General features: G+C 49.1%; 1 protein-coding gene and 1 long non-coding RNA gene across 4 annotated transcripts in view; both read left to right on the forward strand.

Annotated features, from left to right (window-relative positions):
- The window catches only part of ULK2 (unc-51 like autophagy activating kinase 2), an 84,630-nt gene extending 78,561 nt beyond the window's left edge, over positions 1-6,069 (forward strand). For 2 of the 3 annotated variants that reach the window (XM_023653604.2, XM_023653608.2), the window contains exons 26-27: positions 389-524; positions 1,389-6,069. In XM_023653604.2, coding sequence (XP_023509372.1) covers positions 389-524; positions 1,389-1,447 — 195 coding nt within the window. In that variant the 3' untranslated portion in view covers positions 1,448-6,069. The remainder of the gene's footprint in view (positions 1-388; positions 525-1,388) is intronic. The other variant, XR_002811719.2, reaches the window with a different exon arrangement.
- Positions 6,070-14,618: 8,549 nt separating this feature from the next.
- On the forward strand, positions 14,619-17,179 carry LOC138916359 (uncharacterized). Its single transcript, XR_011423565.1, has 2 exons — positions 14,619-14,876; positions 16,641-17,179. It is a non-coding gene; the product is annotated as an uncharacterized lncRNA (long non-coding RNA).
- The last annotated feature ends 1,944 nt before the right edge of the window (positions 17,180-19,123 follow it).

Below are 19,123 nucleotides of genomic sequence, written 5' to 3' on the forward strand. Positions count from 1 at the left end.
TTTTAACATTACTTAATTATTTTACTGTAACAAAATCTACTTTAATGAAATGCTCTAGTGTGCTCTAGTTACTCCAGTGTAAAAGTATATGTTTAAGACGAGCTTTTTAGTGAAGTCGTAGAAGAGCCAATTCAGAAGTAAGTTTTATGAGTCATGAATCTCTGAGTATGAAAAGGCTGTTTAAACACAGAATAACTGTTGTCAGGAAGCTCCTTCTTTATATCACTCATCTGATGAATCTTCAATTTTTATATAGTTCAGTGGATTATATCATTTTGTCAAAGTGTGTTAATTTTGGATCGATTCCATTTAAAGCTGTATTGACCAAATGGATTTGTTTTTTCTTGGAAAAATTGAGAATCTTCTCATTTTTGTTGACTGGCTCCAGGTTCAGTCTGCAGCCCTGGATGAGATGTTTCAGCAGACTGAAGATATTGTTTATCGCTACCATAAAGCAGCCCTTCTTTTGGAAGGCCTAACTAAGATTCTCCAGGACCCTGCAGATATTGAAAATGTACATAAATGTAAGTTGACGTACCAATAAACCAAGTGTGTTTATTGATGGCAGTCTAGTTGTCTCCTACAGGTAGAGTAGGAAGAGCCTGGAGTTGGGAATCATACTGCCTGGGTTTGAATCTTGGATTTCCAACCTTGGGCAAATCACTTACCCTTTCTTTGGTCTCAGTTTCTTCTTCTAAAAGATGAGGGAACAATGCCTGACTTGCACAGTTGTAGTGAGAATTAGAGAGAATGCTGGTAAAGTGCTGATGGCTTTTGTCATCAGTCTTTAGATTTCTACACTGTGTTACTGTGGTGGTGGGTGTGTGTTCGTGTATGTAGAGAACTTTGTTTTTGTTATTAAATAACAATAAATGCAACTATTTTAAGCTTCATGGGCTTAGTGACTGAAGAATCCTATGAAGAGCCTAGGTACTTCAGATTTGAGGTAGACTGCAGAGTGGAGATTGATAGCGTACCAGGATAATATTATTACTTATCACATAGAAGCCCAGTGATAGGATTTTTGAGGAGGAGGTGGTGGACTCCTTGGAGTATATGTGGTCATACCACATTTTGAAGAGCCACATGGGGATGGTAGGTCTCAAATTATTTGCAATTGTGAGCAAGCTAGCTGTTGAAATCTAAATGTTCTTTATTTGACTTGCTAATCTAAATTTTACTACTGTGCAGCACTAAGTTAGAAATCATATCTAAAGAATTACCAGGCAGAAAGAAGAGGAATATTCAGACCTGTTAACTCTGGGGCAAAGATAGAACAGAGATGAGGATGTAGGTAGAGAAATAGTGATGTTTTAAAATTAGTTCTTCTTTCCTTGGTTTAAAAAATATAATGATTTTTATTATGAATTTAATTTTTTTATTTCCAGATAAATCTAGTATTGAAAGAAGATTGTCGGCACTCTGCTATAGCGCCTCGGCCATGTGAGCGGCAGCAGGCTTGTCCGCGGACCAGTGGTGGGATGTGAAGGGATGCGTCTGCGAGTATAGCTTGGATTCGGTTGCCCCATCCCCAGGAAACTGTAGTTTCTTACCTGGTGATTACCAAAGAGCAAGCAGTCATTGCAAAAAGGAAAACAATCCAAAAACTACATATTTGTAGGAAATCTGCCTTATCAGAGATGCTACCCCTTCCCTTTCTTTGTAGGGCAGAAGCAAGAGTATTCCACTTGGCTCTCACTTTGAACTTGGTAAATAAATGTACGTTAGAACTAGAATTATCAGTACAGTTATTCTTAAGGATAATTAAGAATGAAACAAAGTGAGTGGCTCTTCACTCAGTTCACCAGAGCAATGTGTGAAATTCCACATGTTTACTGAGGGATAAAAGTGAAAAAACCTACATCTCATCCAGGCAGTTTGATACATGGGTAAGTTTGTCTAAATCTGAGCACGCGTCCTTAACCAGCTCAGAAAGCGATAGCTTAAGAAGCAGCGAAAGATGGCTCTTGGAAGAAATTGTGAAATCTTCAATTTGATCTAATATGGACACACGTTAATCTTCCAGAATCTTTCATATTGCACTAATTTATTAAAACAACTGTGTATTGGATTTTACAGTTTGAAACTAACTGAGGCACAATAGACTTGTTTAAAATATTTTACTTGGTTATATACACATCCCCTTTCCAGAATTCACATGTAATCTGTATGGACTTTTCTCTGGTAAAAGCTTGTGTTCATGTGAACCTTCGAATTTTTTTGACCTATCCATCTACACCTGCAAATCTGCTAAGTGATGTTTTTGAGTTGCTGGTGGTTTGCTTTTGGTTGCATTTTTTGTGCATGTAGAATGTGCATTGATGCCTGTGACCTCTAGGTTTATTAAAGGCTAGGTTTATTTGGGCAGTAGTAGAAAAAATACCAATCAAGAGATTCTCTCAAGAGTTTTATAGGGCCAAAACAAAGCTGATGATCTAAAAGGCTTGTTGGTGATGTGAAGTTTCTACATGAGGTTAGTGAAAAATCAAGTTTGTTTTCTCTTAGGAAAGCGGGCAGCTCTCTTCAGCCTACTGTGTATTTTTTAGGTTGATCCTGACAGTTCACCCAATAGCTAGTCATGGAGAATGCAGGCAGTTAACACCCCTCCAGGAATGGTTCCTACATTGTATATTATTTGATTTTTTTTTTTTTTTTTACTTATCTGCTTGAATACTTGAATAAACCATTCTCCAGTTTTAATCTCTTTATTTTAATCCTTTTAGGTAATATAATCTGAACTCTGACAAATTGCACAGAAGCTCTTTGGCATTAATCTAATTTTAGTGTACTGATTAAAACAAACAAAAACATGGTTTTCCTTTACTTTGACGAAGTAATGTAATTTTTACCTTATTTATCTCTATGAAATTCCAGCAATTAATTTGAACATTTATTTATATGATGTTTGTATTTTTAGGTCTTTAATACAGTGTTTCTACCTCTCATTTGTAACTGCATGCATTATTCTTGAAACTAGGTAAAACTCACTGAATTGTTGTGTAATAACCTTTTTATTATTGCCTGTACAGATATATATTAAGGTAAAATAAAACTGACAAAGTGTTTCTAGGGTAAAACTGGGTCCGTATTACGTGGCTTATTAGGCCAGGTCCTTCCTCAGTGAGTTTGGAGGCTTGGTCATTAATATTCTTTGTCCTGCTCCAGATTTCAGGTTCTCGGTGACTGTCACACAGGCTGCCAGGAATGTAGACTAGTGAGGGTTCCTGCCCCTCCCTCAGAGTTCGAAGCACTGTTGTTAGTGATACTCTATTTTGTATAGTTTTTTTTTTGAGTCTACAGGGCAATTTTCTTTATTTTCTCTCAGATATCACCCATGTTATCTCAATGGATCCTTTAAGTGGGTGGGTTGATTCTGACCCTTTCTCCCCTTCCATTTTTTTTTTAAACACAGGATGAAACAGGTTCATAGAGAGTAAGTGATTGGTCTGAAGTCAGGTAACTGGGGAAGTGGTTAAGCCATGCTTTGTGACTTCCAAGTTCATTCTTCCTCTTGTGTAATAAAGGTCTGTGGTAGATAGTGTGTGTGAAACCGAGAAGTCTGAACAGCAGAGGAGAACAAACTGTAAATTCATGAATAATGATTCTGATTATACTTCCGTTATCAAGGCCAATTGTTTTAAGAGATTTTGCCTTGATTATAGCAATAATAAACAAACGCTTTATGTTTCCATGAGTATTTTTTAATTTCGTATCATGTATTTCATAAAATAGAAGTGAGCCAGTCCACACAGGCGTGAGTTGACACTTACATTTAAGCCATAACTTGGAACGTTATTGACCATATGCATCTCAGTAGAGGAGTAATCAGTGGATTTGCTCAGTGGCTGTTCCTGCTGTAAGGATTTGCTGTGCCGTGCTCTGTGCTGAATCTGATGCCTCCCACAGTCCCATGCTCCCTTCTCCCGGCCATGAGGAATACTAGAGAGCGATTATTCTGCCCCTCCTGGAGTCGTGAGAGGAGCTAGGAGAGTTTATTGCCTCAATCTCCACAGTGTAATAAGGAGGAAGTTGAGTTGGACACAGTGGACCTGAGGCCATTGACTCAGTACCTGAAAAAATCCTTGAGGTGAGAGAAGTCATTTGAACACAGGCCTTGGGGCAAGACTTCCACTTTTAATGGAAGCTCCCTCCTTGTAGTTTCCATCATCAGTCTTAAATTCTTTCTGGAACAAAGCCAAATCGTATTGCTCTAGGAAGATTGCCTGCTGACATACTTGACTGGGAGTAGCTGCTGCTCAGAGCTCCTGATGTCCTCAGAAGCATGTGTGCCCGCCTCTCCACAGCCTTGAGACAGTTTACTTCTGGGTCCTAGACCCTTGAATCTTCAGCCAGGGAAGCTCTTGAGGCCTACCCAAGTCTCTTTCTTCTTTGTCAAAGCCTTTGTGAGAAGACTTTCTTTGGGAGAGGGGTCAAGATGGTATTTTCCTCACCTGAATCAGAGGAAACCTCATCAGAAGCAATCCACCTGGAAAAGCCCTGCACTACAGGACACTGACCAACAGCCCTAAAATCTCAGATTTTGTGAAAGAGGCGAAGTCAAACAGGTGCAGGGTCGATGTGAATTCAGTGACCAGACTATAGCAAAGAAAAGATCAGAGGCTGAGGGCCTGCTGTCAGCGTGGCCCCACACACAGCCACCTGCAGAGGCTGTGCAGGGCAAGGACACGGGCACACGTGGTCCTGAGTGAGGCCGGTCTGCACTCTGTGCAGGTGAAACTAATCTGTAGGTTTTCCCCTTTTCACAGAGGGCCTCTTAGCCCAGTTTTTAACGTGCCATAAGGATCTTTGTTGTTTAGTGTGTCCTCTTTCGACAGCCTCCAAGGAGCTTCCTGGGAGTGGATCTGAGCTGTGGAGGCTGTGGAGGTGACTGAGCACTGGGCCTTGCCCTTGCCCTTGGCCTAGAGGCTTTCCTGAAGTCCGTACACAAGGGAGACACAGGGCTGGCCTGTCCTGGGCAAGAACGCTTGGGTGCACCATATGAGCGCTGCCCAGCGCTGAGACCATCCTGCTCTGAGACTGCCCTGCTCTTTGAGAGTTTACTTACATCACAAGACAAACCAGCTGAGCACTCGTTTGTGGAAAACTGTTCTCTACCTCCTTGGCGTAAGGGTCCACTTAGTCTGGGGCTCCAGCTCCCCTGTGCCTAGCTGTGTGTCCGTGGACAGGTTCCCTGACCTCTCCATATCTGTCAGACAGTGGGAACGGCACGGAGCTCATAGAGTAGGGGTAAAAATGAAGCAAGTGTGAAGTTGGAACAGCACTGGGCACATCGTCCTTGGTGACGTTAGCTGTTGTAGGGTCATTGGTCTGCAGCTCCTTGCTGTTCTGTTTTGTTTGGGGGAAAGGAGGAGAACAATTTGTGTTGCGTTTCTTTGGGGCAAGGCCTGGATTTAGGACTCACTGGAACCACATTTGCTCTTGTTATCTCGTTCAGATAACTTCTGAAAGGACAGAGCTCCTTCTCCAGCTGACCCACCAGGCACGCTGCTTTCAGACATCCTGTAATTACCCTTTTAAGTTAATGAAATGCAGTTTAATGAAATGTTTGTATCAATCTAATGTTTGTTACTTCATTTGATCCTCATGTCAACCCTTATTTGCCTCATTTTACAGATGGAAAAAACAGTCTTGGAGAGTAATTTCCCCAAGAGAAAGGCCACAGGGCCGATGGTGCTGGAAGCAGCCTGCTACCAGGCTTTGGACAGCCACGCTGCTGGGCTGGGAGCGCTGTCCTCTCTGCACGTGTGCCTGGAGTCCCACATGTGCTCACTCCCGCGTCCTTCTGTCCCGGCTTTCTCGTGGTGTACAGGAAGAAGGGACAGAAGGCAGTCTTACGCCATGTGGTGTGCAGATGTCTGATGCCGGACCCATCTTCTCGCTAGTGGAAGGCAGCACATTTCAAGAGCAGGTGAGGTCAGCAGCTCTGTGCAGCCGCTCGCTTGTCGGACTGGAGTTGAAGCTCAGGAGCAGTCGGTTTCAGAAACCACCGTTGAAACCCCCAGTGAGAGGGCTTCCTCGACAGATCAATAAACTTGTGCGTTTGACCGACCCGCTTTGCAGCGTCCCTGTTTGTTTTTACATGCGCCAGGGGGACTGAACAGGGAACTGGGCAAGTCCCAGATGGGAGGAGCCTCAACCCCTCTTTTGCCAAGGGGACCTCCACAGGCCCTGGCCACGTCCTGGGAGCAGTTCTTTCCCGGATGGCGGCAGATACAGACCTTTCCACAGGGAACTCCTTAGTCTGCCCCCACGGTGACCATGCAGCCTCACGCTCTCAACTCAGACCTGCCAGCACACAGCACCAGCACCCTGCGTGCACCAGGAGGAGGATGGCACTAGAGCCTTCTTTGTCTCAAACCACCAGTTGCTGCTCCTTCCACCGTCCTGTCCTGCCCTCCCCACCTCAGCCTACTTAGCTCTGAGTGTCCTGTGCCCACAGGGTCTGTTGCAGGAGTACCCATTAGCATTTGGGCCCCGCCCCTACTGCAAGGAGAGGTTGGGGAGGAAGGTAGTGGGCTGGGCAGGGGCAGACCTCCAGAAGGCCTTTCCTGAATCATCCATCTGGACAACAAAATGACTTCCTACCTGGCACATTTGCACCTGTTAGGAAGCGCCATAGGAAACCTGCAGACGGGGTTCTGATGGGCCCTGACGGAGGCTATGCTCTGTGCCAGCTGGAGGGTCTCTGGAGAGGCGATGGGTGAATGGATTGTACACTGGAAATAAACCAGATGATGGCTAATTTAGGAATTCCCATAGGGGCAGAAAGCGTAGGCAGCTGAATTGGGATAGAATGCCTTGAATTGAAGGTAGAAAGTAGATTTACAGTTTCTAGTGGAAACCCAGAATATTTTGGGCATGAGTTTTTTCTTTTTAATCCCTTTTACTGTGAAGAGAAAACAGCAGTCCCACACACCTGTACCCTAGGTAGGACTTTTCTAAACCTAAATATGATGAAAAAACTTAGAAAAGAGAAGATCTGAATACATTTGAAGTGTCTATGAGATGATAAAGATGCATATCTGTGGCTGTCCCACGGGATAACATTCTCCTTCCCTGAAAAGTAGAGATTGTTGTAGGGGATGGAGGAACCTCATGTTTAACTTTATAGTCCATGATGTTGGTAGTTTTAAACGTGAGCTTAGATAATTATGTAATTTTTTAAACAAGATTTTTTAGGTATAGGAAAAAAGCTCTAAAAGGCAAATAAGCAACTAGGAAAGGTATTTGCAATAAATAGAACATATGAAGGGAAGTTAAGGTGGGGGGAGATGTGAGGAGAAAATAAGGAAATTCCCTTTGCTTCTGACCCCCTCCCCCCCCATGACCGGTCAAAGCCTAGTGGTGAGCAGCAGAATAAATAAGCCCCCAGCATGGACGGGCCAACGGGCCCGAGAATAACCCTCTGAGTCACCCAGCTCAGGATAGAGAAGTGGATTCAAGAGGCCTTGGTGTCCCTGTCTTCCCTGGCCACATGTCCCAGTGTCACCATCCCATGTGTACTGACTTTGTGACATGGGTAAGATGCTGAGCTTCTCCGGGCTTCACTTTCCTTGTCTGTAAAATGGAGATCGTGATTGAACTTGCCTCTCAGGTTTCTTGTGAGGATTAAATGGAACAGTCCATGGAAAATGCTTACACAAGTTCCTGACACGTGCTGAGCCCTGAATAGACACTGGTGGTGTGACTGGTGGTCGTCATGGCGGCCGTGGGGTGAGGCTGAGGTCTGAGGGACCTGGGTGCATCCTTTCTTCTCCACTGACGACAAAGACTGGTCAGAAGCGACTTCTGTTTCTTCCTTTCATCAGTCACGTGCTGCGTTCTCTTTGTCGCATTTGGTTTTTGGAGATGTGAACCCGCCTTTCTGCTGAGAATGTGCAAAAATAACATTTCTTAGACAAGTTGCTCTCAAGCACATACCAACATTTATTAACTTGCTAACAAAGGAGCTAGCAGTGTGACGAAAGCATGTCAGTTCAGAAAGGATATGAAAACAAGTATATTTGGGAAACGGTGCTTATTACGTAAGCAGTTTTTTGGTAAAAATCAGTTTCCTTTCACGTGGTCACAAAAACATCATATGTTCCTCATAACATTATGTTGCAGAGAAAATCTGGGACAGGACAGTCCAAGATAGCAGGTGTTTGCAAACTTTTTCTGTTCAGGACCAAATAGTATTTTCGGTCTTGAGGACTGTCTGGTCTCTGTTGCAGCTAGTCAGCTCTGCTGTTGGACAGTGAAAAGCAGCCCTGACAGCACGCAAAGGAACATGGCTGTGTTCCAATAAAACTTCATTTACAGACATTGGAATTGAGTTTCATATGATTTTCAGGTGTCACAAAATACTTTTTTACTTTTTCTATCCATTTAGAAATATAAAAACTATTGCTAATTTGTACGGCGGTTTCCCGGCCCCCGGCACAAGATTACTAGCAGAAGAGACAGGCCTCCAGAGGCAAGTGAGAATGACAGGGATGCGTCCACGGTACCCTCTGGGTGGCGGTTTTCCCTGCCTATCCATGGTGTCCAGTGGGTCCCGTCAACATGCATGTGAAGTGTCAGTGGGTCAGAAGCAGAGTACTGGGTGACAGTTCTGCTTTTAAACAATTCATTAAACTGTTAGCAAATATACAGGGTGCAAAATTTGCACAATCCTTAGTTTTGGAACAATTTTGTTTTTCTGGTTCTTTGACAAGTGAGGTACTCTACTTTTTACTCTTGCTGTGTGGCCTTAGGCAAGTCACCTCACCTTCCTGAGCCTCTTTTTTTTTTTCATTCATTAAGGGAAAGCAAAGTAGTACCTTCTAATTCAATTTTTTGGGGGAAAATACCCTCGGCATAATCATTGGCACTTACCAAATGTTCAATCAGTGGTGATAGTTTTGCTTTTAATACTGAAAATCTGCACTGCTCTCCTCTCTCGGGCTGGACTGGGTGCCCTGTTCTTGGAGACAGCTGCCTGGAGTTGCCCTGACTGCTATGGTGAGCATCTGTTCCAGACGCGGCCGGGAGCCTGTCCTCGGGCCCTGCCTCGTCTCAGCAGGGCCGCGTGGGTGCACTGACTTTGCAGAACGCAGCTCCAGTGCCTTGCTGTGGGGCGCGTCCTCCATAAACATCTTAGCTCTATTTTCTTGATGCATTTAAAACATGAAGTAAATGTATATTTTAGCCCTGGTGTGTATGTAAATTGAAACAACAATTTCCTTTGACAGCATATGTCTCTGGATCCCCACAGCCACACACTGTCAGCAGCAGGCCGCACCTCGGCAGCTTCTCAGGTCTTGGAGAAGGAGCTTGTGCCAGACCCAGACGACCTTCGCCCACTGGTCCCTACAGCAGCCCTCTGCGGGTGCCCACCTCCCCTGTCCCGGGGCTGAGAGCAGGATCAGATCCCACTGGGGGAGTCTAGTCCTCGGCTGACAGAGGACGCCCACCCTCAGGAATGAGGCTTCCTTGGCACCCGTGGGGTCCTGGGGTGGGTCTGGCTTCCTGCACTGCCCCCCAAGAGGGGAACAAAGTCTTGGTGAGGGTGAGGGGAGCCCGGCAGGTGAAGTGGACAGTAAGGCGACGGCTTTGGTCACTGTCAGGGCCCCTTGATAGCCCAGGGAAACCTCAGAGACTGCGTGAGCCGGAGGCGCCGTGCGGGAACTGCCTTGGTGCCCGCGTCACCTGGCTCCCCAGAAGCCCAGCTCCCTTCCTAAGGGAAGTGGTGAGGTGAGGCCCCAGCGCCCCCTTCCCTCAAGGAAACTCACCCCACAGGTTCCCCCAATCTCCTCCTGGGCTGATTCCATTGAGAAGCGGGTAACGAGTCGGGCTGGTCCCGAAGGAGGGACGGAGGGTCCCCCAGGGAGAGGGCTGCCCTGACATCTCCCTCTGCCTTCTGCCTCCAAGGACCTTCATCTCTTCAGTCAGGCAGGGGATGCTCTTGCGTTGAGGACAAAACAAAGCCCTGGGGGGACTTTCCTAGGGGAGAAAGGCAAGGCCTCCAGCCAACTAGGGTGTAGAAGGAGAAACCCCAAGTTGCTCTATGACTGAATTTAGAAGTGAAGGCCTAGAATTTAGGGAAGAGGGGTCTGGTGGGAGGCAGGGTCTAGGGAAGGAGTTCCTCCCCTGTGAGATGTTTCCTATGCCAGAGGCTGATGGATAAATTTCAAGGAACTGTAATGTTTGGCTTCAAATCTGGACTTTTCTCCTGCTTCATTCATGCATTTGAAACTGTTAAGCCCCTACTGGGCCGTTGATACTGTGCTAACCACTGGAGATATAGCAGTGAACAAAAGAGGATTGGCTCTCCCCTCACAGGGTGCGTACTTTAGATAAGACTGATAACATGACAATTGTGATTTATGCCACAAAAGAGAGATGGATGATGTTATTGTTATGGAAGCTTGTGTTGGGGGCTCGAGAAAGTCGGGAAAAGATAAGTAGGGGTTAACCAGGTTAAGAAAGGAGGGGAGAGTGTTTTAAGAGAGGGACTAGCATGTGCAAAGGCCCTGTGGCAGGGGAAACATACAACAATGAAGATTATAAAGCTATAATAGAGTCATTCTCTATCCCAGCACTCTGGTGCTTTTTAAAGCACAGTAATCTGTTTTTGAAATTATCTTGTTTATATTTTTACTTGTTTATTATTCTACTCACCTCACTAAAATGTAAGCTCTCTAAAGCCAGGAATCTTATTAATTAGGACTAAGTCTTGTTAACTGTGTCACCAGCTCCTAGGATTGTGCCTGGTAAATACTAGGTGCTCAGTGAATATTCCAGGCCCTCACACCCAGCCCAGCACAAATAAAGCTGATGACTGCTTACATGCGTACACTGTTTCAGGCATATCTGTGCACACGTCTGTGCATGTGTGAGCAAGGAGGGGGTTCTATCCATGAGGGAATGTTGCTCTCAGGCACCACCACTGTGTGACTGAGGGTCAGAGTGGGTGGAAAGTGAGAGGGAGAGGTATGTTGAGGCAGGTCATCTTGCAGCCATTAAAAGGCTTTGAGCAGAAGGTGGAGCTGGATTAAATTGGCGGGTGGAGCCGACAGTAAGGTTGGAGTAAAGATTGGAGGGGACACACGTGGAGGCAGGGGCAGCAGCTGAAATTTACTCAAATGAGGAAAATGAATGGTTTCAAGAGAGAATGAAGAGTTAAAATCAATGTGACCTGGAGAGGAATAGGATGTGGGAGTGTATCAGATTGGGTTCTCCATTGCTAGAGGTGGTGTATGAGTTAGTTTTTGCTGTGTAACAAACCACTCCAAAATTTAATGGCTCATAATTCTGTGGTGGGGTTTGGTAGTTCTTCTGGTCTGGCTCAGTGTGGCTGGTGCTCAGTGGTCTGGGATGGCCTCATTTGTGTTTGTAGGTTTGCTGATGTTTAGCTGGGGCGTCAAGGATGACTTGGTCACCTGTCTGTCATCATCTGGCAGGCTAGCCCAGCCTCGTTTACGTGGTGATGTTCCAGGGGATAAGAGAGGAAGCCACAGCATGCCAGCACTCTTCAAGCCCCTGCTGAGTCATATTTGCTGATGACCCATTGGCCAAATCCAGATTCAAGGAGTGGAAGAATAGATTCCATCTCTTGGTGGGAAGTGTGGCAATGATACATTGCAAAACTGTGTGCACACAGCGATGGGAGCAAGTCCTGCAGCCATTTTTGCAGTTGACCACAAATAGAAACTACTGGCTGATTTAAGCAGAAAGGAATTGGTAAAAAAGTATTTGGGGGAGGCCTGGGGAACTGGGAACAAAAGCAGAGATTGGGCCACAGAACTGCCATCGGAAGGACATCATTGTGTTGCTGTACCCTGCATCCACAGCGGCTCTGGGAGTTTGATCTGTGGCAACCACTGCTGGTGCCAGTGAGGAAGACCCCTGAGGTCCCCACTTCTTTGCTTCTCCTTTAAGGTCCAGTGTGGTTCTGTGACAGGGTCACAGCTAAGACCCTGTTTGCAAGGTGGGCAGAGCTTCGAGCAGCATGCCTGGTCATTGTCTCTGTATATAGAGAGAAGAGGTCTGAGGTAAGGGCCCGCACAGACACACGGACAGTGGTGAATGGCTTTACTGAGTGGTCAGAGGCCTTAGAAGAAGCAGGACTGGAAAACTGGAGTCAAGGAGATCTGGCGAAGGGGGATATGGATGACCCAGGAAGTGGGCACGAAGAATTGTATTTCACGTCAGTGGCCACCAGAGGGGGCAGTAACCAAACCCGTAGAGAGTCCAGTGCAGGTCAACCAGCCTCTGTCCTTGGCCTGCCTGGTGCTTGCACCATCAGCCCATAACAAGCTGGTGGTGGTATCCATGGGCCAGCAGGCCGATTTTGCTACTGCTCAGCCTGCTAGCAGCAGGGACCACCGCTGACCTCAGTGTGCCACCACCCCTTGAGGAGGCCAGCCAGGCTGGTCCTGATGCATTTCAAGAAGAGTGGTCTTCAGATGGTCCCACAGAGACCAGCAGCCAGGATCAAGTGGTCACCAACTCAGCAACTCGTCCTTCGGTCGGCTCTCCTCCTTCCCTGACTCACTGGCCCGCCCTCCCCCTGGCATCATGGTCCGCAGTGAAGTCGCTGCCCATGAACCTTTATCTCAGGTTCCTTTGGAGGGAGCTTCGGCCAAGACTGCTTTGAGCACCTGTCACAGATGGAGGCCCGAGGGCTGCTCGCACCCCTGTCCAGCAGGACCTGTGGGGGACCTGTGTATCTTCTGAAGCTTGGGGGACATGCTAGTGTCTGACACCTGAGCAATCAAATGGCCAGGAGTTCATAACGTGGCCAGCTGCTCTGAAATACTTCGTATGGCCAAAGGCTGCATGGGCGTGTCACGCGGAGATATGTGGGCTGTGGGCCTGATGGGAAGAGCTGGGATCCTGTCTGGGTTGGTGTAAGGGGTCCTTGGCAGATAAAATGGAGGCATTCCGTCGGAGGCTAAGGGCAGGGGGAGGAGTAGAGCCATCTGCCAGAGAGATGGAGTCTCCTCCGTCAAGGGAAAGGGGAGCAGTGGTCCCTGGGAGAGGGGGTCAGGGAGCACTCCAAATCTGCCACTTGAGAGAAAGCAAGCTTTTGACATCTGCCAGAGGAAAGCCCCTCAGACCGTGCAGACAAGAAAGCTTCTCCCTGACTCCTTGCTTGTCTTCACTTTGCAATCCTGGTGGGGCCGGAGGTCAGCAGGGTGTGGAGGAGGAGGGGAAGGATCGAGCTGGGGTGCCTGAGAAGCCCACCCGGCCCCCTTCCGCACACCAGTATCTGCGGCTGAGGTGGGCCCACGCTGTGCAAGGGAATGGCTGTCACAACCACCAACGACGGAGGGCCAACGGATTACCTGACCTGGCATTTTCCCACCCAACTGAAATGGGGTAGTCATTCATGGTCAGAGTAACCGCGAACGTCACGGGACTTGCCCCAGGAAGAACCAGCTCCCCAGGGTGGTGGGGAAAGGAGAGGAGAGTCGGTTTTCAATAGCTTGAGCCCCACCGGTCCACTGTAATGAGTGAATCATCTGCTTGAAAACAAGTGTTTGTGAGAATGTGAGAAGTTGGAACCCCGAGGCGCTGCTGGTGGGGATGTGAAACAGGGCAGCCCCTGTGGGAAACAGTATGGAGGTTCCTCAAAAAGTTTAACTCAGAGCTACCATATGATCCGGCAAGTCTGGCTCTGGGGGTGTACCCCAAACAATTGAAAGTGGGGACTCAAACAGGTATTTGTACGCCCATGTTCATGGCAGCCTTATTCACAGTAGCTAAAACATGGAAGCAACCCAAGTGTCCATCAACAGATGAACAAGTAAAATGTGGTGTATGTATACACTGGAATATTATTCAGCCTTAAAAAAGGAAGGAATCCTGACACATGGATGAACCTCAAGGACATTATGCTGAGTGAGTAAAGCCAGACCCAAAAGGACAAACAATGTATGATTCACTTATAGGAGGTGTTTAGAGTCGTCAATTCATAGAGACAGAAGGTAGAGGGCTGGGGGCCAGGGGCTGGCGGGGTGCGAGGGGAGTTCTCTAATGGGGACAGAGATTCAGTCAGGGAAGGAGGAAAGAGTTCTGGAGACGGATTGGCGGTGATGGTTGGACAATGATGTGAACGTACTTAACAGCACTGAACAGTACCCTTCAAATGGTTGCGATGGTAAATTTTATGTTGTGTGCTTTACCCACACAGGCACACACAGTGGGTATACATGGAAAAACAGGGTGCTTGTTTCCCAGTGTTGGTCCCTTGGCTCCAGCCTGGTCCCAGATAGGCATCATCAGTTATGAGAGAACAAAACGTATCTTTTCTTTTTATCCTAGTTTTCACAGTAAAAAGAGAAACGTTCTAAAGTAGGACTGTGATAGTGAGAGGCGAAGATGGAATGGAGGAACAGGTCAGTGCATGCAATGAAAGAACTGAGAAGCCCTAGGGTAGAGATGGAAGCCGCCACAGCGCCCACGGGCTGGCTGGAGCCCCCGCGGTGCGCAGCCCCGGAGCCCAGACGGCCGACCCTGGGAGGAAGAGGGAGGGAAGGCTGCTGCCCAGGAGCTGGGATTGTGAGGGAGAAGAGCACTAACCCAGGTCTGGAGCACGGGAGGAGCCAGGAGGAGGAGCCCCATCCTCCCCCGCGGCAAGGGTGCGAGGGCTGCAGGGGATGTGTTCTTTGCCTTGGGGGCAAACTGGATTTCTCGTTCAGACATGGAGCAGGGCAACCATGCTCTTCAGAGGGCCCGGGAGAGAGGTTTGGGCGGCTGGGCTGGGCAGGGGGCTGGCAGCGCTGAGCAGGTGGGTGCGGGTGCAGGGCAGTGGATGAGCTGGGGCTCCGAGGATACTTGGCCATGAGGAGGTGAACAGCTCAAGTGGTGTCTGAGTCCTCATTTGGACGGTAAGAGGGCCTCAGGGCAAGTGGCCCTGTGTGTGTGCTGTGTGTCTATGTGTTGTGTTGTGTGTGTGTATATTGTGGGTGTTGGTGTATGGGTATTGGGTGTGGGTATCTGGTGTGTGTCTATGTGTGTTTGTGTGTGTCTCTGTTGTGTGTGGGCATCTGTGTGAGTGTGGGTCTGTGTGTGTGGTGTGCGAGTGAGTTTGTGCACGGGTCTGCGTGTGTGTGTGTGTTGTGTGTGTCTCTGTGTGTGGTATGTGTGTGTCTATGGTGTGTGTCTATGTGTGTATAGTGTGTATGTCTGTGTGTGGTGTGTCTGTGTTGTGCATGTCTGTGTATGGTGTGTGTGGGTGTGTGTGTGGGTGGTGTATGAGTGTGATATGTGTGATGTGTGCATGAGTGGTCTGAGTGTGGGTGTGCATGTGTATGCATCTGTGTGTGTGTGGTGTGTGCGTGCGTGGTGTGGGTGTGTGTGTGTGGTGTGTGCACGTCTTTGTGTGTCTACGTGTGTGGTATGTGTGTCTTTGGGTCTGTGTGAGTGTGTGTCTGTGTGTGTGGCGTGTGTCTGGGGCGTGCTGTCTTGAGCACAGGTAGGGGAGGTCAGTGGCTGGTGTCCCCCTCGAGCCGCGGAGGAGAGAGGAGGGAAGTGCGGCGCGCGGGGCGCGGACAGGCCGAGCCGCCGGCTGGAGAGGGAGGGAGGGCAGCGCGCTCGCGGCGTCAGGCCGCCCGGGTCCCCGCGCCCCCCGACGGCGCCCCAGCAGGTGTGGCCAGCGGCCTCGCCCCCAGTTCTTCCCCGGAGGTGCCCTCGTTGCCCAGGCCCCTTTCCCGCCGCCCCCAGCCCCAAGCCTCCCGGCCCCTGCGCCTCTGCGCTCGGCGTCTCCACCCCAGGCTGCCCGCGGGCCCCGCCTCGCCCGCGCCGCCCGGCCCCTCCTCCGCAGATCGCCGCTTCTTGACCGGCCTGCCCGCCTCCGTGGAGCTTGTGCAGAGCTGACCGGTCCGCTCTGCCAGGACCCGGCGCGTCGTGAGGGCCCGGGAGCCGGGCGCTGGCTGGCGGGGTGCACAGCGCCGCTCCACCCCGGGCCCCCTTTCTCTCAGCGTCCCGGGAATTGACAGCGGGAACCCTCGGAGGCCTGCTTCCACCTGGAAGGCTCTCCTCCTCCCCTTACTCCTCCTCCTCCGTTTTCCATTTCTAAGCACTATGTGTTCCTTGCAGAAACCTTTGCAAGTACAAATAAGCAAAAAGAGAAGAAACTTCCCATAATCTCAGAGATTGTATTAACATTTTAGTTCATCTTGCCCACATTATTTTTCCCCTGTGGGAAACATTTTTACAAAAATGGCATCATAGAAAATATGCTACTTTAAAGCCTGCTTCTCTTACGAATGAACATACTGTGAACAACACCTGCCCTTTCTAAGGGTCTGAAGGCTTCGTCAGTGGCTGTATCTCATTTATTTAACGACCGGTCCTCTCCCGCCCGAGGGCTTCTCCAGTTTTGTGTTTAGCATAAGTGACGCCCCAGCGAGGCTGCTGGTGCCTAAATGGGTCTTCTCTCACTTCCTGGGTTCCATCCGATAAATCACCGCAGGCTTGGTATGCTGAAGCCGCTCTCCCCATGGCCTCCGTGCACCTGCCTCTGTGCACCCTCTCTGGGCTTGGTTGACCTGGCCCACCAGTAGATTTCCAGCCCATTGACACCCTGGCCCTGGGAATTTTTCTCTCCCGGGCTTTTGTAATTCTATTCTGTTTTCTCTTCTGGCTCTCAGGCTGCCCCACCTTGGCTTCACTCCGCAGTGCAGACCATGTCTCTGCTCTCATGCTGGGGCTCTGACTCAGCTCACGCTTCAACGACCGCGTCCGGACATTTAGACTTGGACATCCTGCACACACCTTAAAACCTCCCTTTTTCTTCTTTCGGGTGTGAAAATACTCTGTGTGATGTTTATAACGGCGGATACATGTCATTATACATTTGTCAAAACCCACAAAATGTGCACACCAAGAGCTAATGTCAGCTACGGACTCCGGGTGATGATGGCGTGTCCAGGTGGGTTCATCAGCTGTAACAAATGCCCCGCTCTGGGGGGGATGTTGATAACGGGGGAGGCTGTGCATGCGTGGGGGCAGGAGGTACATGGGAAATCTCTGTACCTTCCCCTCAATTTTGCTGTGCCTAAAACTGCTCTAAAATTAATCTTAATTATAAAACATGAAATGTTTCGGGCGTACGACTATGTATAAAAAATATTTGACAAACACCTGTGTTCCCTCCACCCAGCTTTAGAAATTAAATACATTGAAAGCCGTCTGTGCGTCCGCCTGGTCTGTTCGCTCCCTGCCCCTGAGGTTCCCACTGTCCTGGCTGTATCATTCTCCACGCGTGTCTTTGGCAAGTCCAGCCTTGTACCCTTAACGCTGGAGTTGGGTTGCACCTGGATATGTGCTGGGCCGCTTCCTTGACTCTGGCGCATCTCTCCAGTCTTGGGTTTCTGTATTAGGCATGCTGGCGGTGTGGTGCTGGTCCTCCGGCCCTTCCCTGGGCGACTCTGCACTTCTTGGCACACCCACCTCTGCCTTCCCTGCTGGGTGGCACGTCCGTGAGGGCAGGGGCCACCTCTGCCCTGTTTTCCACTGTAGCTTGAGCAGCAGGCACCCAGCGGGAGCTCAGTGAATGGTGTTGACGGATTCACTGCGTTACTGGGTCCATGTGGATGGGATTAAAAAAAATTTTTTTTTAAATTTTTATTTCACAACATAAAATTTACCATCTTAACCATTTTAACATGTACAGTTTAGTGGCATTAAGCACAGTCACGCTGTTGTCCTACCATCGGCTCCACCTGTTCACAGAGCTCTTTTCATCTTCTCAAACCGAAATTCTGTCCTCATTAAACGCTAACTCCCCATTGCCTCCCCCCTGGCCCTGGCACCCACCCTTCTACTTTCTGTCTCTGTGAATCTGACGACTCTAGGTGCCTCAAATAAGCGAATCATACAGTATTTGTCCCTTTGTGACTGGCTTATTTCATTAGCAGAGTGTTCTCAAGGTTCAAATGTTGCAGCATGTGTCAGAATTTCCTTCCTTTTTAAGGCTGAGTAATATTCCGTTGTGTGTATATTGTGCGCATGGTTTGGAATGGGCCACGTGCTCTGGAGGTGTCTCAGTGGTCCCGCAAGCAGCTGCCGGCTCCTCAGACACAGGAGAAAATGGCATATGCTCCAGGCTGGGGGTCACCTGCGGGACTCACCAGCTCTCCAGCCCCAGCCAAGGGTCCCAGGGCCTGCAATGCCCCATCCTCTTGGGCTCCGTCCTTCCTTTGTGAGCTCTGGGCCCTCTTCCCTGTGGAGACCTTTCCCAAGGGTGAGAGAGCAGGTCTGGCTCCCTCCATCTCCAGCATCTCTCTGCCGTGCAAACAGAAAACTAGACATTGGAGCGTTTGTAAGAGTTGAGGGAATCATGAGGCTAAGGGGAGGGTGCTGTGGCCTTTTTCCTTCCTCCCCAGCCCTCCCTCAACAGATGGATTTGCCACCCCTCCCGGCCAACTGAGGGGGCTCCAAGAGAGTCCCTGATAGAGATCGGGGTGCCTACAAGAAGGGGAGTGGCGTTGCATTGCCTGCTGGGATGTCTCCTCATGCAGGAGACTTGCTGAGCTCCCCTCTGTGTGGTTTAGCTAGGAAAAAAGTACCGAAGAGACATGGCTGGGCAAGGAGAGGTGCCGGCCCTTGCTGGGGCTGACTGTCCTCCTGATCCTGGGGAGCTGCTGGCCAGACGAGGGGACCCCAGTGGATGGGACTGTGAAGCGTGGGGCAGGAGCTGAGGGACTGCGGAAAGCTCTCTCCCTTTCATGGGAACTGTGCAGTGGGCAAGAGCTGCAGGGGCTCCTGCGAGCCCGGGGACGTCCACCTGCACAGGCCGTCAGGAGCACCGGTGAAGTGAGAAGACTTGGCCCCTGTCCACTTTCCTCCTGCCAGCCCCAGTGGCCTGGGGGAGAGGGAGACTGGGGAGGCATGGTGTGAGGAGGGGACGTGAGACCCTGACCCCGTCCCTGGGGCCACAGGCCAGACCTAAGCTAGGTGGACGAGCATTCGCTGGGATTAGTGTTAAATTAGTCTGGACTGAGCTTTTTGATACCGGAAATTGACCAGGAAGTGATGGGAGCTGCTTGGAATATTTGAAGGGATGGAAAATAAAGATTTGATGAGGCACAGTTGGAGGCAGTAATTGAAAACAAATTTTAGAAACTCATTT

Source organism: Equus caballus, chromosome 11, assembly GCF_041296265.1.
Source record: "Equus caballus isolate H_3958 breed thoroughbred chromosome 11, TB-T2T, whole genome shotgun sequence".
In the NCBI taxonomy this organism is placed as follows: domain Eukaryota; kingdom Metazoa; phylum Chordata; class Mammalia; order Perissodactyla; family Equidae; genus Equus; species Equus caballus.